Source organism: Bos grunniens, chromosome 2, assembly GCF_055505025.1.
Source record: "Bos grunniens cultivar Pamir isolate PY7600 chromosome 2, Bosgru_T2T1.0, whole genome shotgun sequence".
Taxonomy (NCBI): Eukaryota; Metazoa; Chordata; class Mammalia; order Artiodactyla; family Bovidae; genus Bos; species Bos grunniens.
This window is the reverse complement of record NC_141166.1, coordinates 83,295,352-83,319,043: the sequence shown is the minus strand read 5'-3', so window position 1 is coordinate 83,319,043 and position 23,692 is coordinate 83,295,352. Positions and strand designations below refer to the sequence as shown.

Here is a 23,692-nt window from a genome sequence, read left to right as displayed (position 1 = left end):
ACACTGTTGGACATCAAAAATATGGACTGCAGCTGCACTGCAGCCCTACCCTTGGGTGACCCTGTAGGCCAGTGGTGAGGAGAAATCTTTCCATGGGGAGAAATATAAGAAGTGAACTTGTTTGGTTAACTGTAGAGAGCAGGGTAGCCTGAGGTAAGCACATAGACTGATTTATAGAAAGTAAAGAGTGGTTTTGTTTGCCAGCCAGAGGCCTGGAAGGAAATAGTCTGGAAGATTGAAGATAAAGAAGTCAGTGGACTTAACGGGAGTGGGCACAGGCCGTGAAGATCATTGGTTTCAACTTAATGTCTTAACGTCTACCACAGAGTGAGAGAGTCATTTCCTAGGCAGGTTGATAGGGAGTCTAGGGGTCCCCAAGGAGAGAGGGGTCTGGAATTCTCAAGGAGGAAGAAAGGACCAACTTTTTTCTTTCTCCACATTCCTTAGGATTATATAACAATAATGTATCCTGCCTGAGGACAGTCTTTGGATTAAACCTTCTGGCTAATTCTGTAATCTTAAAATGTAAATTATGGGAGTAGGTCTGATGAGGTCTTTACAACCTCCAGACATTCTTTGGAATATATAACTTCATTGTTAACACTAGCAAGCAGGTACTCTTTCTGCCCCCTTCTGATGCCTATGTCAGAAGCTTTCTCTATCTCCTTTATACTTTAATAAAACTTTATTACACAAAAGCTCTGAGCGATCAAGCCTCGTCTCTGGCCCCGGATTGAATTCTTCTCCTCCGGGGGCCAAGAATCCCGGTGTATTCTCGTGATTCAACAACAACCTTTCAAGAGTAAGTGTACTAGATGACTTAATCAATTGAAATCCTCGAACTCTATCTTTGGATTTCCCTGGTGGTTCAGAGGGTAAAGAATCTGCCTGCAATGTGGGGAACCTAGTTTTGTTCCCTGGGTTGGGAAGATCCCCTGAAGAAGGGAATGGCAACCCACTCCAGTGTTCTTTCCTGGATAATCTCGGGGACAGAAGATCCTGAAGGGCTACGGTCCATGGGGTCTCAAAGAGTCAGACGTGACTGAGCAGCTAACACTTTCACACGGCCTCTGTCTTTAGCCAATTGGAGCTTGTATAATACACTCATGAATGGAGTGGCCATGGTAGCAAAGATTGAGACTATGCACAGATCCCAACCTATGGCTCCCTCTCACCAAAGCTGACATAATGCCTATCACTGCTGATCGGCTCAGGCTTCTAGCAGCAAAAGCACAAGTGAACCCTTCAAAGAGACTACCCGGCCACCTGATAGAAACTGACTATATCAGAGCCCTTCCTTTGCAAGTGGATCCTTAAGATCCACTGTTCTTACTAAACAACATACTATTTGGAAGCAATCAACCTAATAAAATAACCAATGACTTCATAAAATCTTAGTTAAGGTGGTAGCTTGGGGATAAGACCCTGCTTGGTTAGGGTGTTATATTCTAAGATGCAGTACATACACACTGAATCAATATCTGATACATGTTATAGTGTCCATAATAGTTAGAATGTATGAGTCTAAGGATCAAGAGAGAGAAGCAGGAGCAGCTCCTGTAGAAACCCATTTGCAGCACTGATGCTTTTGACTTTTGCAACTTGGCTTGGCTAGATGAAAAATTCTTGTTCTTGGGATGGGGGATGAGTTTGTTTTTGGCAAAAAATAGTAATGGAATCATTGAACTTAAAGTTATAATCACTGGTGTTTAAGAAGGGCTACTCAAGCGGGGGACCAACAGGCACACAAAATAGCTGCTATACTCATCAGGATAATTGGCCCTATTATGATGAAAAGGTGAAGTTGCTTCTGTACAGTGGGAGTCGGAGAAATGATTCAGGAACTCAGGGAATTCATTGAGATGTATATTGGTGCTTCTGTGCCCGGTGAGAGCAGTGAACTGTCTACTGCAGCAAGCAAAGCCTGGAAATGTCAAAAAATTAAGAGCTCAAATCTGTCAGGTCTCAAGGTGAGGAACATCTAGAATGAGTGGCAGAAGAGGTAGATGATGAACATCAAATATGGCCTCAGACACAGTAGTGGTAGAGGAGTGTAACTTTTTCTACAACAACTTTTTTATTAGCTCTTGTTTACAAACTGAGGCCGGCCACCACCTTGGTTAACTTGAGGTCCAAGTCACTTCGAGCATTTTCAGAGGGGATTGCATCACATACTTCTCGCGTCCTGCCTCACACCCTCGGGGCTTTACCTGTGACACCAGCTGCAGCTGGTGTAAACAGTTCTGCAAGGGCTTCGAGTCCCTTTGTCCTGACTGCATCTTACCTCAAGCATATACCATGTGTCTTTCCCTTTCTGCCACAGATATTCTCTAGTGTATGACGTAGGACACTAGAAAGAGCCTTCTTGGTACACAGATATACACATTCAGTCTGAAAGTCAAAAAGATTTAAAGATACTATTCTGTCCTAATCCAAAGGGATGAAAAGCTGATGAACAAATGCACCGTCCTGTTAATCCTTGGGTGAAAATTCTGACAGATATTCTAGACACTTTGCCCAACTCAGTAATGCCCCTTGTCGTGCCTTTTCATCCTACTCTGTTTCACTGGTGCTAGTTTCGAACTCCGGCTTTCTGGGATTATCTCCTAAATAAACTAGTTGCAACTCAATTCCTAATCTCTAATTTTGCTTTGATGGGGAGCCCAGCCTTAACCAGAGGGCATACATGGCCAAACTCTTTGCTTAAAGAGAATTCCAACCTAGCTCCCTATGAAAGGAATGGACCATTCCTCCACCGAGATACAGCTGTCACTGTCATAAAATTTAGCATAAACAAATACACCATCAAATGCCCTGCTATAAAATGTAACATCTAGCAATTATGTACTAAAGGATTTAAGGTGACATCATTCATTACAGTATTGAATGATTCTCCTGGTTGGATGGGAATTTAGTGTTAAGTAGCTATAAAAGCTGTCAAAGGCAAATGTTATTGAAACAAACATTAGCAACTTATGACTACAACCTGGAGCATCCTGACCGTAACTACTATTTCTCTATTATGGAACCATTAGAACCAATACAGGTTGTATCCAAGATAATTAGGAAAATAATTTACTTGAAATTTTATACTTATGGATGGAAGAGACTGGGGCATAATCATTATCATTTTCACTTTCTTTGTAAAGCTTTATTGTTGTTTTTCACAACCTATTCCTAAATAGAGACAGAGGAGGGGTAGGGAATTTAGTAATCACTCTTCTCAGGGAAAATAAGCAATGTTCTTCCATGAGTCAAATTAAATATTTTGAGGAAGAAAACATTTTAAGTGGCAAAAGTAGGTATTATCAAGGGTAATATCAAGTATGCAGTCACAGAGTGAAAATCTTAACCAAGAATTTAAAAATAAATTCCACAGTCTTACTTTAAAAATAGGCATTTACACGTTTTTATTTTTTGGAGAGGATAATATGCATTTGATATTATGATTCTCCCAAGTTAGTGCAATGGCATTTTGTTACCTTTACTAAATTATAAGGTGGTTTAAAGATGTAGGCACATATCTGGTAAAAACTGAGTATTAACTATTAAATACCATCCCTGAGAACTCAGGATTGAATTTCAACTTTCCTCCTGGGGTAATTTTAACTCATTATTTCCTATACTCTTCAAAGACTTGTGATCTATATAAATATCCACTTTATTGATCAGGAGTCTCATTGCATACAATGAGGCATTCTACAGTTATTAGAAACTTACAACATACCCTGAAGTTGCAAAGATAATCTCATTGCTTCTGATTAAGAATGTGTTAATGCACTGTTGCTCAAGAACCATCAAAATTTCTTAAATTACATTTTAACTATATTATTTTTTATTTAAAAAGTGTAGCATGAGCTGAGTATTTGTCATTTAATTTGTAAATTCATGAAGAAAGATGACTTCATAAGTCTCTGAGTCATTAACAATTAATCAGATTTATTCAATATAACAATCAAATGACTGGGAAGAAATGTTGAATTTTATGAAGCCCTACACATTTCTCTCTTTTGACGTTGTAAATTATGTTATTTCCAAAATCAAACTCAGTGAGTGGTAACTTAAAAAAAATTCATGTTTGGATCCAAAAGAGGGATTACAGTATCTCACATACATTCTTATTTAAGCAATACAGTATATATTTAGATTCAATAAATCTTCCTAATATTTGACTACATATTTATTTTCTAACAGAAATGAGTGTTGATAAAATTCATCAGTCAATAACAGCCAAGAGTAACTTCCTTACATAAGAAGTCATGGAACATACACTTTCATGTTCAGGATAAAAATCACACAAGTATGTCATTGACTCCCCTGAACCCGCCATTCCATGACAGGACAGAGAAAGGACTGCCATCAGATGAATGGCATCTGGGCCATGGTATTTCAGGTTTGTATTTTAATTATTCCATAAAGCGAGCCCTCCACTGAACGCCTCGCCAGAGCACCCAGCCAAATCAAATCAGCGAAGTTGGTGTTGAAACGCCAACTCGCCACCAGATGGCAGCAATGCTTTTATGAATAATGCAGCATTATGTGCAGTCCATCTAAGATTTTCTGTGTTAATAATAGAACAATCCTTACTTTAGTAAAAGATTTGTTCGTAATGAGACCAGCCATTTTTTTTTCATGTCACTAGTTATATTTTGTGGGATCTATTTTCTTTCTAGAATTACAGCCCCCCAAAATATTTATTTTCTTACACATTAAACATTAAATTGCTGTCGAATTTCATTTTGATGTCGTGGTAGAAAATGCCTGTGGCTTGAAACAAATATTTTCCTTTCTGATGGACAAATAACATCTGTGGTTGTAAATGTTCCAGTGTAGCTGTCAAAAGAGAAGGGTTTCACATAATTTCCTGCCACCCTCATCAGTACATCTTACACATCAAAAGGGCGTACTCGAAACCACCCTTTGCATGATTTGATTTAAAATCTATCACAGATCTCAAATATCAGAAACTTGTATTCTACATGATCATGGGTGTGAGAAAAAGAAGCATTGTTCAAATTCAAGTTTTTAAAAATCCTCTCAAATTATCAAGGTCTATATTACTTGGGAAGAGAATCCTCAATATCAGTGTTTCTTTCCCTTTTTGAGCTGTTTGCACCATTTGTTAATTTTCCCACTGTAAATTTTGTTGGTTTGCACATGTTCACCAAGGAAGTCAGACTTAGAATTTCTCCTAGTGCTGGAAATAAAATGTTAGGCAAACTGGTGGGATGAAGGCCAAGGATGAAGGCCAAGCTTTCTACTAAAAAAAAAATTCATCTAAACCTTCCTTAAAAGTGAATGCCCCTTCCTTGTTCAAATCACCGCATACTGATCTGTTATCTGAAAACAGTTTAAACAGCTTCCTTCCTGATTCCTCCCAGGCATCAGGCATTTCATTTCATCCTTTCACTTAGGTCATCTCTCAACATCCTGTTTTGTTAAGATAAAAGAGCAGCCTCCTCTCTTCTTTAAATACCGAAACTCTTTAACTGTCCTGGAGTGTTCATAGCTTTGGTTTTGAATATTTGTTTTCTACTAAATTTTTAGTAGCATATTTACCTCATATATATAGAGACTGCATAGATTCTACAAGTGGCTTCTCCAGTTCTCTATGAACACTGGCATTTTCTTTCATTTTAACCTTGGTTAATTTTTGTCCTTGTGTACATTTCAAACCTTTGTTTATGGATGCTTGCTTTGTTATTTTCCTATATTGCTTTAAATACTGCTCTGAGGTTTGAGAGTTCTGCTCACCACTGCCCAGATTTTTCTCCTGCTCAGTGGCTTATGGTATACAAATGCTGTGAATATATATTCTCTTGCCTTCAGATCCAGCCTCATTATCTTATGTTTCTAAAAATTGAATGACATCAACTATTTATCTGCCAGTGATCCTACACGATCCAAAAGCACTCAATTTTATTTCACCCTGTGTCATCCTTATGGACAAGCTATAAAATATGATACCACCCACTGACCCCATCTATTATGTACCAACTTCAGGGATTAAATCCTTCCTTCTTCCGGAAGAAGTCTGCTTGCTATTTAAAAAAAAAAAGAAAAGAAAACAAACCCATATTCATCATGAAACAAATATCGCTTCTCTCCTTTAAAATACAAAATAAAAACTTTGAAACAGATATAAAAAGGGAATCAGTTGGTTTGAATGTTGTCTTGCTAGGATCAATGTAATCTTTTGTACTTAACAAGGTGAAAATTACAAGTGGAAAAACAGTAACGCTTAATGATTCTGATTTGATACCATGAAATCCCTCATTGGCACTGGTGGCTTTTGCTCAGGTGGGTATCATGAAGTCCTAGGTTTGATTCCACGTAACTCAGTTAGCCACACTCTGGTTCTGTGATCATGGGGACCTGCATTGTTAGCCCATGTAAGGCTCAGTGACCAACACACCAGTCGGACCAAAACATTAAGAAACAGAGCACGTTTCATAAGAGGAGGGGATGTAAATCATGATGTCAACAAATGAAGAACAGCATGTTGCATTTAGCTTGGTGTCAAACTAAACTCTAGAATTTATTCCAAATGGACAACTCTTATCTTTGAGCAGATGGAGCCAGCCCCTTAGGTAATACACACCTATCCTTTTGCTAAAACATTAGAAGTATAAGAAGCCACACTGACGTTTTCTTTTTCTTTTTTTAAAATTTTGACTAATTTTATTTTATTTTGGAACCTTAAAATCTTGGTTCTCTTGCTTAATTTTGGACTGAAACTTACTAGTGTGGCTATTGTCAATCTTTACTCTCAACCAGTAGCATTCTACTCTGATGATAGCTTAAAAACAAATGAAGAAAGTGTGATAGCATTGTACCCTCTGATAGTATAACACAGAAGCTGTGCAAATGAGTCCATATCTTAGACTACCAAGCCTCATGGCATAACCAGTCAACATAAGCTTCCTATTATTTTCTTTGATGACACACTCACATTATTAGTATTTTAACTCTATACTTTAGATTATATCTGTTTTTTTTCCAGACATATTTATTATTTCTGAAAAGATGAATCAGAAAAAAACAAAACAAAACAAAAAAAACAGACAGTGGTTCCCAAGTAGCATGGGCTGAACAAATAGTTGTGTTTTTCATTTGAGGGATTTACTTGCTATCCATGGACGTCTTTCTATTTCTCTTTTCATCAGTCCGGTTGTTAACTCTGAGTCTCACCTTGAGGTCTTGCAATCTTTATTTCCTGCCTCCAGACTCTCTCCTTTGCAGTGAAATTTACACACTCCTATATGCTAATATTCTTAAATCAAGTCCCCAATTATGAAAAATTATCTCATTGCATTCATCAAAATTCTTCTGTGCAATCCCACTGGCAAAAATGAAGTCAAAATCATAAAAATAATTCGCTCTTCCCCTTCAATCAGGGAAAAAAAATGTCCTGGTATCTCATCAGCAGAATAAAAAGATTTACTATTGTCTCTTATTTGGGGGCATAGTTGTTGCACTTGTTTCTAAGTTCCCTTTTTCAAGATCCTCTTAGTAACTTGGTAGAGGCTTTTCAGCCAAAATGCTTTTCTTAAAGTGTTAACTGGGATATGACATTAATTAAATAACTTGCATTGATTAAATATTACATTAATTATACTCTTTGTTTATAGACTAGGATACTAAAAATAATCTCAGTTTGAGAACACGTATTCTTAGACAATGAATGAAGAGATTTTCAGTGGTGCATTTCACCTTCTCCTGGTTAAGTTCACAAGGCAGTACAGAGAATACGTGCGCAGCAGAGACCCTGAATCGTATTTCAGAGAGACCTACCTCTCCTACCCATATTCTTCCCAAATCCACATCTGGAACTGTTCTCAATGCACTGTGAGATGATGTGGTTAGATGATGAATTCAACCCAATCTTATTTATCTTAAAAATCAATCTTCTGAAGTTGCTTTCAAATACAGGACTGCTTCATTTTAACCTTAACACAGACAGGAGGCAGGTGAGTTAAAGTTTATCTCTTATTTCTTTGGTGTGACAAGCTGTAAGCTGAAGGAGGGATCCTACCCTGGGTTCTACTTAAAGTTACAACTGACAGCGCCAAAACTGGAACACACGTCCCTAGACTCCTGTGTTCTCTCCCCTGCACCTTCTGAATGATGGATGAATATCTAATAGGTAGATAAAATGATTGGGGACAAGCAAGAAAGGGAAAAAAACTGTATGAGACATTAAGGCTGCTCTTACTCTGGTTTATTTTTAATGCCATGCCTTTTAAGATACTGTGAGTAATTCTCTAAAGTGAAACCAGCTTTACTCGAAATCTAATGCATATATGAATGTGAAGAATCATCCTTTTGCATTTAGTCTAACTACAAGCATTGAAAAATGAAAGAGAAAATTGGTAAAAGCTCAAATTTATTTTAAACCATCAGTTTTAACAGAAAGAAATGGATAAAAGCAAAATACCAGTAGTTTTCCTTTTGGCTTAAAATGACATTTTCCAAGATATTATTAAATTATCTTTGCATTAATAAACTTAAGTAGTACTTAAAGATTTTAAGCTAAGACATATTCAGATCAGGAAGAGCAATCAAATTATGTTTAAATGTAAAGCATATCCATGGACAATATTACATGAATATGTTGAATATACATTATAGCCAGAAGACTCCATCCAAAGTCACAAAAGAAATACAACTAATGATAAATCTATTCCGAGATTTACTTCTAGGGACAGAACCTGCTCCCTTGAGATATTTTTATACATTAAAAAAAGAATCTCAGATCCAAGAAATTTGATCATGATTTTTGTTGAGGTAATAAACTGGTGGTAGAAGGGGGGGAAAAACAGACTTTCATCTTGAGTCATTTAATTTTTTCTGTCTTAAAAGCAGGCAATTGATAAAGTTTTAATTGGTCATAATTCATTAAGAGTAAAAATATCTTATTTAAAACATGTAATGTGTAGATGAGCCTGTTACATGTTTATGGGTGCATTTATTTTTAATTTTATTTGAAAGGCAACTGAGAAAAACTGAGACCTAGTCACTTCTAGCTCCAAGAAAAGGTTTAATTATTTCCAATGAGTAATCACCTACTGGTGTAATGAAAAGGACCAAGAAAACAGTATATTTCCTATTCTTTACCCTCATTTTAAAAAGTGACTGGAGTTGACACTCAGAAATCATCTTGGAGTACAGAGCCTATAATAGTGGACACAATTTCTTAAAAAAAAAAATTATGACAGTGAATTTTGTGTTTTTATTAAAAATTCAATTTTAGCCTTAATAGTAACCATAGCGCTGGTTAAAAGGTATATCCAGTCTTATGGTTTAAAAAACCAGTATAGGATATAGTCTCTACATTTGTATATTCTTTCGGGAGGCAAAATTAATTTACATGACAGGATTAAAGAATATTCTAGTACTGAATTAAAAGGCATTGGATTAATTACAGTGCTTGGGACCATCATATTTAACAAGGGGGCAGCTCCTTAGAGGTTGGGAATGTTTCAGAGGCGAATTATCTAATTATTTGAGAGCAATATCGTGAACTCCTTTGTCCCAGACTTTTAAAAACCTTTAGCTCAGAGAGTTGTATGTTCAAAAGAAGGAAGGAAATCTGAGTGAAAATTTTCCTTCTACTTTGAAACAAGAAGATATCAGAAGTTTAAAAATTACTTATTGTTATAAATTGTTTTGCAACCATTTTCCCAACTGAATGTTCTGTTAAAAAGCTTTGTAAATGCTTGATGTACCCGTGAGGAAAGAGAAGAAGGTGAAGAAGCACCACTCATGTTACAGATGCCGCCTGACAACACTGCCATCCTTTCACATGGTTTTATTTAGTTATTACAACTCCCTCTCTGTAAATGACATTTAGGATTATTTAAGATTATGTTGTAATCCTTTTAATCCTCAGTGCTTTAAATTTCAGGCTAAATACCAAAGAGCAAACTAGCACTTAGCAGGAATGTTTAAAACATGTGATTTGAACATAAATCTTTTTATTCATTCTTTCCCTGATGAAGACCTAGTGTTGCTCTTAACTAAGAAAACTTGTACCACAGTTCATTTCAAATCATTCAGTTGCTAAATGCTTTCTCAAGCTACATCAGATTTGCGACGGTCCTTGACAATTATGCTAAACGAAGAATTGAACAAAAGTTAGAAGCAATGAACATTTATTACTTTAGTTTAGAATATGTATGACCTTTTTTTTTTAATAAGTGCAATACGTCTTTCAGTGTTAGTGTGTGAGAAGAACAAGTGTATGGGAAGAATCACTCTATTTCCTAATGTCAAGCTATTAGATGTGGATTTACACATTGACGTATACATCATATATGCATACATCTATATACAATTATACTTTTTAAATACATTATGATTTGTTTAAGTATGCTTTATAACAGAAGTTGTTAATAATTAAAAAATATGTTATGTATTATTAAAGTCAATTAGGAAAAACTGTTCTATTATAAAATAGGCAGATGTTCTTGAACTCAGCCAGTGAGTATCATTCTGATTTACTAAGAGTAGCTGAATAAGAAATCTAATTAATTAATGCTGTCACAGTTATGCTATCATGTACCAATCAAATAAGAATGAATCTATATCAAGAGTTTTTAATAAGACTATGAAAAGAATCTGACTTTTAATACAAAGAAGGAAATGAACAATTCAAATGTCCAAATGACATATATGAAGGAAACAGATGAAATCTTTCCATTCTTTGTGTCACAAATGTTTGCTTTTGAGTCTTTCAAGCATATCTTAGGCATGTGATTTTTTGTTTGCTTTTCTCTTCATTTTAAGTTCATCTTCTCTAGAGACATCGTAATTATGTGGCATATAATTGCTAATCCATCAACTTTTTCATGACAGATTTCAAATTTTAAATTATTTCTAATTTTGCTCTTCTTTGATTTTTCTTGAACCAAAAATCTCAATAGTCATTAGATATCTGTAATCTATAATTCATAGACTGAGATTGAACACCATGCCTAATTCAAACTTGGAATTCTAAAGCTATTTCTGATGTAGCACATCAGCTAAAGCTGTGATGGTCTTTTTCAGTCAGGAAGAAATGCTTCATTATTCTGTAGGTAATGAAACCCTTGTACACACACACTCACACACCCAACAATACCTTAGTACCATGTTTTTGAGATATAATCATGTTTATTCTGATCATTTGAGAGTTATACCAGCTAATGTACCTAATCAAATATTGATGCAAGTCATCTAGATTTAGCTCTCTGGCAAATCCTTTCTGATGTTTTTTCATTAACAACTATAAAAGCTATTTATATTGTTCCTCTCAAAAGACTTACTTTCATGGGTTGCCACTATGGATAGGAATTAGTAAATTTTACCTAAGCTTATGTGTTTAGGTGATGAAAAGATTTCAGCATGACAAGAAAACCACATGATTCAGCCTAAAAAGAATGAAGCAGGAAATGAAATCTTAATCTTTCTTTAGTTTTATTATTCACAACATCCTTATCATTACTTCTTGTTTTTCTAAACTAAAGGGTACAAGACAGAAACCGGTAACCTAGACATAAGAAAACCGAAGTCCCCTGAGCTACTCAGGTACCTTACAGACAAAACTAGCTGGTAAGATTTTCCCCTCTGGAAAACTAATACAATGAGAATAGTTTTAATATTTTTGGAAGTATCTACATTCAGAAATATGAAAAATGAGTAAAATATTATAACAGAGGTAGCTAGTCACACTCAGAAAATGTTAGGATGATGCATATTATCAATACAGGTGGTTTAAATATATATCTATACATATTACATCCATAGCTTTGTAAAATTATACTTGGATATTTTTCTTCTATATTCACAGCCTGTATACATCATTCATATTTGAGTATCATCCTCATTTGTGATCTAATGTAACTATAAGGTTAACAGAAGAAACTGAAAAAGTCATCCTTAATTCAACTCTGACGGTTTGTTTCTTTATCTAGGAATTATGTCAATATCAAATTTTAACATCTTTATTTTGCAACATTGGTAATTAGGATGCTAAACTAACAACACATAATAAAACTAAACCCCTTAATTCACCTTATCCAGTTCAGAACTAGCCATACTAATTATTTATGTTGTCATAGAGGCTAGGATTATAACACCAAATTTTCTTACTTACAGCAGAATTAAAAAAGCAAGAAATTGGGAGAGAGAATATACCACTGATCCACAATTCCTCACTTCAAAGCACAATTTAATTTTACTTCTTGATTCTGTAAATTCACCTTCTAATCACTTTTGGTTTTAGTCCTTTGATTTCTTGGCAAATATTTTTAGTTTTCTATATTTTATTCCTTTTTTTTTTCTTCTTTCCTTCCTTCTTTCCTTCTTCCTCTTCTTTGGGTTAAAACAAAAACAAAAGCAAAAACTCTACCCTATAAAAATGAATGCCTAAACAGAATTCAACTATAATCAGAAAAAATAAGTTATTCCATAATATGTTGAAAGTGTTTTTTTTTTGCTTTTTCATTTTTTTAATTACTACGAGTCCAAATTATTTGGCTAGACCTGATTAAGCATCTGAAAAATGCAAAAACAAACTGGACATCAGGTTCTTCTTCCCAATGAGAGATCAGATAAGAAATGTCACCTACCTATTCTTCTATAAGACCCTATACATTAATTTTAGTGATGCATTTAAGAATAGAGTTGATTTTTCTTTAAGGGCTAAAATGGTCTTAGAATACATTTAATACAATAATTATAATGATTTAGTTCCTACTAAATGATGTAAATTCTAAAACAAACCTATAAAGTTCTGGGTTACTTTGGATATCTAAAAATAAATTAAATGTCATATAAATACAGAAAAAAGATCAACTTCTGTAATCTGAAGTTATTAATTGCCAAAGGGATTTTAGTAAAATCATACATGAAATATTGTTTTCCCATTTCCTTTCTTTGAAGGATTTCATCTGGTTCTTTCCATTCAAAGCAGCATGATTGAAATTATCAATCAGTTATTTTTTCAAAAAAATTAATTATATAATTTGAAAACACTGGTTTCTATAACTGTTCAGCTCTCTCCATCCCCCAAGTTGCACTGGTAAATATAATTTATGACTGGAAGGCAGGAATGGCAGTGAATGCAAATAGTTTATCATAATTAGTGAATCTTAGTTTGTTTATTTCTGAAAATCCTACACTAAATCTATGTAAGCCAAGCATTCTAGGTTTGAATCCCAAGCAGCTATCAAATACACTATAAAAGTCAATGACTTTTGGGTATATAATTAATCACCACACAATAAACATTTTGTGTTTAGATAGCAACCAGTCACCAGGGAAAAACAACAAACAACCAAAATTTGACAGGAAGAGAAGCCAGCTTTTCACAATGACCTTTGCACAACTAGTTCAAGCTCATGAAAACATCTTAACAAGGTAGTCTTGTTTTGATTACCCAGGAGAGCTAAGATTTAGAAAGAATAGGAACAATTTGAATCTATGTAACATTCTTACCTGAAAGACATTCTTTCTGCTTGATTTTTCCTTGGCCCACTCAATATGTGCCCCACACAAATCCACACTTTCTGGTTTGTTCCCAGTTTTCTGTAAACAAAAATGCAATAAGAAGAAAAAGCACACAACACTGGTGATGCATGTCAGAAAAAATAAGTTATTGATTTAATAGTTATATATTAATGGCATAAAGGCTTTCTTCTTTCTCTTTTCCAGTTTCAAATAGATATTCTCACACTCATGTTCACTGCAGCATTATTTACAATAGCCAAGACATGGAAATGACGTGTCTGTCAACCTATCAATGGATAAATGTATAAAGAAAATGTTTATATATATATATATATACACATATAAAATATTGTTGCTTTGTTTTCTAGTGGCTAAGTCATATCTGACTCTTTTGTGATCCTGTGGACTGTAGCCTACCAGGCTCCTCTGTCCATGTGATTTCCCAGGCAAGAATACTGGATTGGGTTGCCATTTCCTTCTCCAGGGGACCTTCCCCACCCAGAGATCAAACTCATGTTTGGCAGGTGGATTCATTACCACTGAGCCACCAGGGAAGCCCATATATAATATATGTGTATGTAAATCAGTTAGGGTAAGACAAATTCTTGATCTCAGATATATGCAGAGTCTGAAAGTCTAACTCATAGAAACAGAGTGGTTACCATGCACTGGGGTAATGGGAATAAATTTGCTAAAGGGTACAAATTTTCAGTTATAAGATGAATAAGTTCTGGGGATCGAATATACAGCATGGTGACTATAAATTACTATTTATAACCACACATACACACACACAGAAAGGTAACTATGTGAGGTGATGAATATTTTTAGTAGCTAATCTTAGTGTGACAATAATTTCACAATGTACATGTATATCAAACCACCACACAATACACCTTAAATTTACACAATATTATTTGTCAATTATATCTCAAGAAAGCTAAAAAAAGGAGAAAATAATACATTTAAAAGATCAATTGTATGGCTTTTAAGAATTCACTTTTCTGGCTTTTAAGACTATACACATAAGTGTAATATATATTCATACATTTGTATTTAGTCAATTTAATTTAGATCAAATAGATTATGGCATGTACTTCCTTTTATACAGTACAATGTGGGTGTTACTTAAATGCTGTTTTTACCTCAGTAATTCATAATAATCAATTAATGGGAATGTCCTCTATATTTGTCTCTTCATATTTTCATTTAGTTCAAGTGCATCATACGTACATAATTTAAATCTGCATAACTCTGAACATTAAAATAAAAACTTACCTGTCTGGAAAATTTCTTTACTGTTGTTAAAGAAAGTTATTTAAAGCCACATTTCAAAGATTCCAACTATTTTTATATGTTGTGAGCTGGAACTCCAGGTTTTCCTGGAGATTAAGTTCCATTTTCTCAAGCCATTTTCAAAAGAATACTTTAAGTTTTTAGTATACAAAGCTTATAATATTTTTATATAATTTTTAACAGTATGAACTTAAGGTTAAAACATAAAATTATGAATAAATAGTAAAAAAATGTTATAAGAAATCTATCCACAAGTTTTGCCTCTTACCCACTATGTTCTACTAGTTTACAGTAAATAAATTATTTTTCAGAACAAGCCAGAAATAAGTAGTTTTTAATAGTAAAATTTGAGATTTTCTTGAGTTTTGGCACCTCAATAAAAATTTTTTGGAAACATTGTACAGGCCAAGCACAACTCTCCTTCAGGATAAATTCAGTTGGCAAAGCATCAGTTGACATTGTATCTTTCTTTTGTTATTTGGAGGTTAATTCCATGGAAAACTAATCAAGATGAGCACGGCTCTTATGAATGCTTCAGACAGTGAAATACTTTTACTATTTTCCCATACTCCACAACCCAGGTGATCACTGCTGTGGAAAATCTTAAAGCATGATAATGATGTTTATTGTCAAGTGATTTATGACATAGAGAAATTAAGAGCAATCCGTTTCTACAGTTACTTGAATTATGGGACACTCAGAACCAATAGAAATAATCATCAATAAGCATATGTAAGAAAAAAGACTATCTCTCCCACATAATGCAATCAGGAATAAAAAATGAAAAGATTTTACATAAGAAGCACTTTTTATGGGCCAAACATTTCTCTATGTGTTTTATGGCTATTAATTCTTATTGCACCTGTATGAAGGAAGTACTATTATTATTATCATATTACAGGTAAGAAAATGTGTCAGAGTGGTTTGGTAAGCTTTACCAAGGTAACACATGTAGGAAAGGAGGAGTCAGTATTTGAGTGTTAGCAGCGCCCCTTCAGTCTGTTTTTAATTACTATGTTGTTCTTGAAAATTGAATATACAGTGTGATCATATTCATGTTAAAACATGAAACATTTAGGGAAAAGAGAGGCTTTTCTCACTAGACTAGTACAGACATATTGATCTTGTTTCTGTCTTTCTCTGTTAAACTTGATCTTCCCACTGGGCTTTTACACCACCTGTTTACCTGGAATACCTCCCAATCTTCACATGGCCGACTCCTTCTCCATCAGATCCTAGCTAAATGTCACCTTGTCAGAAGTCTTTTCTCTGACTGTCGTATATAAAATAGTGGCATTCCAATATTACTGATAACTCTCTACCTATTTTTTTTTCTATTTTCATGATTTTAATTTTATTTTATTTTTAAACTTTACATAACTGTATTAGTTTTGCCAAATATCAAAATGAATCCGCCACAGGTATACATGTGTTCCCCATCCTGAACCCTCCTCCCTCCTCCCTCCCCATACCATCCCTCTGGGTCGTCCCAGTGCCCTAGCCCCAAGCATCCAGTATCGTGCATCGAACCTGGACTGGCAACTTGTTTCATACGTGATATTTTACATGTTTCAATGCCATTCTCTCAAATCTTCCCACCCTCTCCCTCTCCCACAGAGTCCATAAGACTGTTCTATACATCAGTGTCTCTTTTGCTGTCTCGTACACAGGGTTATTGTTACCATCTTTCTAAATTCCATATATATGCGTTAGTATTAATTTCACCATAGATCTCTTCCTAGTTGAATTAATATACATAGTTTTATGCTGTCTGTTTTTCTCCCACTAGAATTTAATTCCCTGAGCTGGGAACTTGCTTGCCTTTTCCTCCACTATTTTTCCAATGTATGGAACCACGTCTGGTAACTAACTGTTGTTCAATGAATATTTACTAAATTCATAAATGAAAATACCAAGGTGCAATTAAGGTTTATGCTTTGGAAGGAAGGTTTGGGCATTTTAAAACTTCCAATTTTATACCAGTTAGGGCTTATATTTGGTTTACTGGTTAAGCAGTCTTTGTTTTGTGAGTTTTTGCTTTGCTTGCTCTGTCCATTACTGTTAGTCACCTCCTAGTGCTCACTCATATGACTTTGACCCATATCTTATGTTCTTCATGAGCTCACTGCTTCACCTTTTCTCCATGGTTAATAATCTTCATTCTGACTTTTGCTTAACAAATCCCGCTTTCTGAGTCATTCTTACTCCCACCCTGTCATGCTTGGTTTAGAGGTTACGGAAATCTGCAGACCTTTGGGTGTTCTCCCCATGTCAAGCCCTGGATTTCACTTCCTTTCATGTCCATATCTGTGTCCTGATTCAGCAGGCAATTCAACCTGCCCCTCTCTCTCCATCATTTGATGATTCACTCCACTCTCTCATCCACGTTTTCTTCTTCTACAATCCCCTTCATATTCCTCAAATTTATGGAAATGACTTGACTACTCAATATAGTAACATTGCAAACAATGGCCATCTACTTAAGCTGGGCTTTTGACTCTATGCAGAGACACTTTCATCACTATCATTGTGATAAGGACATTTAACATACCCCTGAAATCATTGCCAAGACTAATGTTATGAGTGCTTTGCAGAATTTTTATGTGTTCCTAGTCAGTTTCTATTTTTTGAATGGCACCTCTCTTACAAAGCTGTACCTTTTTCAAGTTATCCCACCAAATGGCTTACTCATAATTCACAGAGGTCATAGAGCCCTTGTGCTAGAACATTCACCATTCTCCCCACTTTCATAGTTAGTCTGTTTAATCAAAATGAACAAACAGAATATATTCTATATGTCTTCCCTCTGAAAGTTTTATATCAACTTCTTTATTTCCTTACAACAATCTTATGAAGTTAACACCATGGCCTTTAATTGACATGTGAAGAAACTGAGGCAGAGAGTGGTTAAGTTTATTGCATTAGCTCATACACTTAATAAGGGCCTCAGCTGAGATATGGATTCATTTTTATCTGACTCCAAATCCCAAGTCCTTGAACACTGCCTCCCCTCCATACCTATCCTTTTCTCCTACTAGGCCACCTAACATCCTTTTTAGGTCTAAAAATAAGAATTAACACATTCTATTTCTTCCTTGTTTCCTCATTTCCCACTTTCATTTCTGGATTCCAGACTTCTCGACCTGGGTCTATGACTTTTGTCCCCATGTCTAATGAAGTCCCATGTCTGAGCATGACAGTGACATCTATGAGCATCAAAAGCACCTGGTCTGTCTGCCATATAGTGCACGAACAACTCATAAGGCACGTCCTGCTTTTCCTCAGGGGAAGAGACGCTCATTCTTCATCCCAAGGGTTTTCCTCGGCAGTTTTTATTTCCATCCAATCACATCCCTTATTTTCTCTCAAGTAGATTATATCCTTTAGCCTGTAATCACACTGAGGTCACTTTTGCTTAAAACACACAAAAAAAACATAAGAAAGCAAGCACTGAGCCACAACTTCACAGTTTCTCAGTCTCACCCATTTCCTTCTGTGATGACCAGGATTCTTCAGAGTTTCCTGTAGTTACGTTCTCTGTTCTTGTTCCATTCTCTTCACAATGTCTTAACCATTAAGGTCAACAGAAACAGTCTGATGCTTTCTCACCTATAAACATTCCAGCTGAACTCTGTAATATGAAATGCTGCTGGCTCTTCTCCTTAAAACTCTTTGTCTCTCAAGCTAAGACATTTTCTCTCCAAATTCTTCACTTTTTATATGTTGCATTCTCTGTTTTTTTGTTTGTTTGCTTGTTTTTTTTTTTTCACTGACTTCACTTCCTCATCCCATTTCTTGGTGGTGGTGATGGTGGTGGTTTAGTTTTTAAGTCATGTATGACTCTTGTGACCCCAATGAATGTAACCTGCCAGGCTCCTCTGTCCATAGGATTTCCCAGGCAGGAACACTGGAGTGGGCTGCCATTTCCTTCTCCAGGAGATCTTCCCAACCCAAGGACTGAACTTGGGTCTTCAGCATTGCAGTTGGTTTCCTGTATGCAGGTGGATTCTTTACCAACTGAGCCACCAGGGAAACCCATTTCTCAAATGTTAGTAATCCTTGGTTTATAGTTCTAGACCTTTATTATTTCTCATAGCTTATAAGCGTTCTTTGGGTTTTGTTCTTACCTATGATCTGATCCATCACTTATAAATATGCTAACTTCCCAGTGGTTTCTTGCCCCCAGAACTCTATTTTCTATCATTAGGATGTAGCACAGACAACTCTGTGAAATCACTGTCTTCTCAGAGTTGGCCCCCTTTCTCTATTGCTCATCTTGGCTAATCATTTCTTTACCTCCTTTATTCTCCTTATTTTCTTAATTCTCCACTTTCCATCAACAGCCACAAATTCTAGAACTAGACCACAGTCTCATTCGAGTTCTTATTTTCTCTAATCTGAATTCCTCTCCATGCTGTTTCTTCTGATCACAGGAAAAACCATTTCAATTAATTCTCTGTGTTTTCAATTTTTTTCTAAGATATATATCTCAAAAATAGTTCTTCTAGAAAATTTATTATCTACAGAATAATGTACAAATACCTTAGCAGAGTATACAGGCTTCTTTTCATTATCCTCCAACCACCTTCTCAGTTCCATTCATCCGTCTTTCTTCTATATGCCAGCAATGCTGAAGTTTCTAAAATGCAACATCCTTTCACAACTCTCTATATGGGGATCTGAGTATACATGCACCCCTTTTCATCTGGGACACATTTATGTCTCTCTTCAACCACTTTCCTTGCCCGCCATCTGCCATAATCTTGCTCCGTTTTATGATGTAACTCCAAAATAACCTACATGAGGCTCTCCTTCACCTCTGTAGGCACAGTCACTCACTCCTTCTCACCATTTTCCCTACTCTGAAACACACTTTTTTTGACAATTTGTTTTGTTATCCACACATTACAACTGCTTTCTGACGTGTCTCTTTCCTCCAGTTATACAATCAGAACAAGTTGGATTTGTCTTATAAATCTTTATTTTCCTAAAATCTAGCAAAGTGGCCCCAAATAAGCCCTAAACAGAAACCCGTTAACTGCTCAATCAATTTATGAACTGGAAACCTGCAACAGAAAATTTCCAGATTCATTCCAATATATTAATAAATAAAATTAAAAATACACCTCAGATTTATAGTTTATAAAATGAGAAATACTTGACATAAAAATCACAATAATCTCATTTATACTGACCTTTAACAGGAACTAATATTATAGCAAAATTGAAGCAAATGATAGAGATTTTGGGCTAAATTTTAAAGTATGCCAGAAAAAGCTAAAGAGATTTTGGTAAAAGTCTAGCAAATAAAAATATCCACCTCAAGAAAAGAAAACTAAGTAAATGAAGGGCTATATAAAAATGATCCTAATCAATCATTCATTTTTACAAATTTAAAGCAAAAAGACCCAGGCTTGGAGAACAACTTTAGGGAGTAGGCTTTATTAGAGGGGGAAATTATCAGTCTTGCTAAATATTGGAATAAGTTGTTCAGAAAAGCTGCAGAATTTATTTGGAAGACAATCAAGATTTTATTCAAGAAGCCTGAAATTAAAGAATCCTTTAATAGAAAACATTTCTGATTCTACAGCTATAAAACACATGAGAAAGTCTGCTAAACTACGTGATGCCAATGTATCACATTGTACGTCATTATAAAAACGCACTTTTAAAAATGGACTAAATATAAATTTAAGTCTAAACGTGTACATAGATTTATTCTGGGTAAACTTAAAATATAAATGACTGATTTTTTAAATATTTAAATAGAAGTATTTAAAAGTTACTTCTTCTAGACAATAAAACATATAAACGCTCTTTGCTGGAAAAGGCAAAGTTATTAAAAATTGACCTTAGGTCTTGTCCACTTCTGATTTCTATTATTTCTTAGTACATCTTTACCATTTCCCAATAATAGTGGACAGCATATTCTCTCCATAATATATTTTTCCCTGACTTAGATTAAACACTTGGAATTAAGTTCCCATTTTTCTTTATGGGATATTTGAGGGCTTTTAATGTATATTAAAGAAATATCAAAGGCCAGATGCTCTTTTACTTGATGGCATTTTCCGTGATGAAGACTGGGCATGTGTGTGGGCAACAAATCATTGGGCCACTCATTCTCATACCCTTATTACTCGACGTGGTTGAAACAAAGACAAGGCTCAGATTTTATGAAACAGGTTATTAGCTACCATTTTTTATTTTGGATTAATTGCTGTTCCAGAATATAGACTCAGATTGTCCTTATCAGTTTGAAACATGAAACACCAAATCTGTTTAGAGGAATTAAGTTCTATCACATAACTGGTTTTGTTTCTGGAAAATCAATCATGCAGGAGGATAAAACTCACTTATAAATTCTCATTTTGGCAAAATGATTTAGGAAAGAGTGCTGAATGGCTACCTGATCTTATTAATGTCTAAAGTATGGCTGCTGTCAACATAGAAGTGGATACTTTGATTGTAAGATGTGAGTTTTATGTATATGAATATAAATGGTGTTAATAATAGCTGAAATTGTTTCTCCAGTGAAATTTCTCAGTACAAGACCAAATCAAACCAGATTTTCAGAAAAGCAAAGCCTTGTTAGTGATCTGGAGCACTAGAATGTTATACGTTTGTTTACTTTGTTTGTTGAGGAGAAAGTATTCTCTCCTTTTAAGAACTTATTGTATTTATCCTGAATCAAAATCTTGCAGGAATAAACATAAAAGCTTCCATGTTTGCTGCATGCTTATATTGCCTTACGTTTATATTACATAAAAACTATTTAATGCTGCAATGTGAGTAGTTTGGGCATATTTTGATACCTCCAGCAGCCCCTCAGATTCCCTCCTTAGCCTCTCATTCACTCAGTTGGCCTCAGCTGTCCCTGTAGATGGCCAGTCCTGCTTGGGCCCATACGGTCTCACTTCCTGTGGAAGTCTAGACACCTTCTTGGAATGCAAGACCCTCTCAGTTGCCAAGGTGCAGATAGATGTTTAGCTCCCTACCACCTCTAGATTTGGATGAAATGCTGCTTTACAGGGGATAGGATCTGACTTTCTGAGTAGTCATAAGGGTATGTCCAGGATATATACAATACAGGGAGTGGAGACTGGGTGATACTCCAGTACTTTGGCCACCTCATGCGAAGAGTTGACTCATTGGAAAAGACTCTGATGCTGGGAGGGATTGGGGGCGGGAGGAGAAGGGGACGACAGAGGATGAGATGGCTGGATGGCATCACTGACTCGATGGACCTGAGTCTGAGTGAACTCAGGGAGTTGGTGATGGACAGGAAGGCATGGCGTGCTGCGATTCATGGGGTCACAAAGAGTCGGACACGACTGAGCGACTGAACTGAACTGAAGCAAAAAATGGGACGAAATCTGGCTGATAATTCCTTCTCCTACCCCATCCTTTCCTCCTACAGACCGCTTCATGCTCTCTCCAGTTTATTTGCAGCTTCTCTGAAAATCGTGGTGCACCTGCCCAGTAGCCCTCTCCAGTGTCTCTATGAGGCTCTGTGTAGAGTGGTAGGCCAGAATGATAACACATCCTCTTTACTCTTTCCCATCATCTCCCGCCTCGCTTCCTTTTTACTTTCTCTCTGTGTCCTGCGCTCATGCCTCTCAAATAGAAGCACGGGTACTTATTTTTGGCTTTGCTTTCTAGAGAATCAGGACTGAGACAATTGGTTTCTTTCCTATGATGGGGAAAGGTAGCTCTCCACTAAAATGTGTGCAGTGCTTCCTCTTCAAGAGTCTAGACTTTTTTCTGGGAAGTAGCTCAAACAGCCAGAGGCTACATTTTATCTGTCCCCCTTTACATTAACCTTTGGCCATATCACTCATTCTCATCACTGGAATAAGAGTGAGAACAATGTGAGAGGCTTCTGAGCTCACAGCTTTAACACAGCTTGCAGACTTGCCTATGCTGTCTTAACCTTTCTTCAACCGCCACTAGGGGATGACAGAACCGAGAAATGGCACAAGCACCTTGCAGCAGAAAACTGACCAGGAATATTTGTTTTGGCCTATGGTATGAATAAGAATCACTCATACCAAAATCACTCACACCAAAATCACTGCAGATGGTGACTGCAGCAATGAAATTAAAAGACGCTTGCTCCTTGGAAGAAAAATTATGACCAACGTAGATAGCGTATTAAAAAGCAGAGACATTACTTTGCCAACAAAGATCTGTCTAGTCAAAGCTACGGTTTTTCCAGTAGTCATATATGGATGTGAGAGTTGGACTATAAAGAAAGCTGAGCGCTGAAGAATTGATGCTTTTAAACTGTGGTGTTGGAGAAGGCTCTTGAGAGTCCCTTGGACTGCAAGGAGATCTAACCAGTCCATCCTAAAGGAAACCAGTCCTGAATATTCATTGGGAAGGACTGATGCTGAAACTGAAACTCCAATACTTTGGCCACCTGATGCGAAGAACTGACTCATTTTAAAAGACCCTGATGCTGGGAAAGATTGAAGGCAGGAAGAGAAGGGGACAACAGAGGATGAGATGGCTGGATGGCATCACCGACTCAATGGACATGAGTTTGAGTAAACTCTGGGAGTTGGTGATGGACAGGGAGGCCTGGAGTGCTGCAGTAAATGGGGTCACAAAGAGTAGGACACGACTGAGCAACTGAACTGACTGACTGATGAGTAAGGAATGAAGTTCTGAAGAAATTCTGAATTGTATTTGGACAGTGAGTAGTGTTTTTTTTTTTTTAACCTGAAATATCTTTACATTATTAAGAAGATTAAGACAAGGATTTTAATGTATAGTCATTAAATGGCAGTTTTTGTGTTTGAATCTAGTTCTGGTTCCAAAGTCTGTTCTCTTAACCACTATGCTCTATTGCTGTATGTAATAATAATAGTGACAACAATAATAAATATATGTATTATCTTTG

General features: G+C 35.8%; 1 protein-coding gene and 1 long non-coding RNA gene across 2 annotated transcripts in view; one reads left to right on the top strand and one right to left on the bottom strand.

The window, feature by feature from the left end:
* ARHGAP15 (Rho GTPase activating protein 15) overlaps positions 1 to 23,692 on the bottom strand; it is a 700,275-nt gene that overhangs the window by 538,719 nt on the left and 137,864 nt on the right. The window contains exon 6 of the mRNA XM_086368469.1: positions 13,480 to 13,569. Within this exon, the coding sequence (XP_086224595.1) occupies positions 13,480 to 13,569 (90 nt within the window). The remainder of the gene's footprint in view (positions 1 to 13,479; positions 13,570 to 23,692) is intronic.
* Positions 1 to 23,692, top strand: part of LOC147378281 (uncharacterized) — a 70,842-nt gene that overhangs the window by 30,797 nt on the left and 16,353 nt on the right. The window lies entirely within an intron of this gene.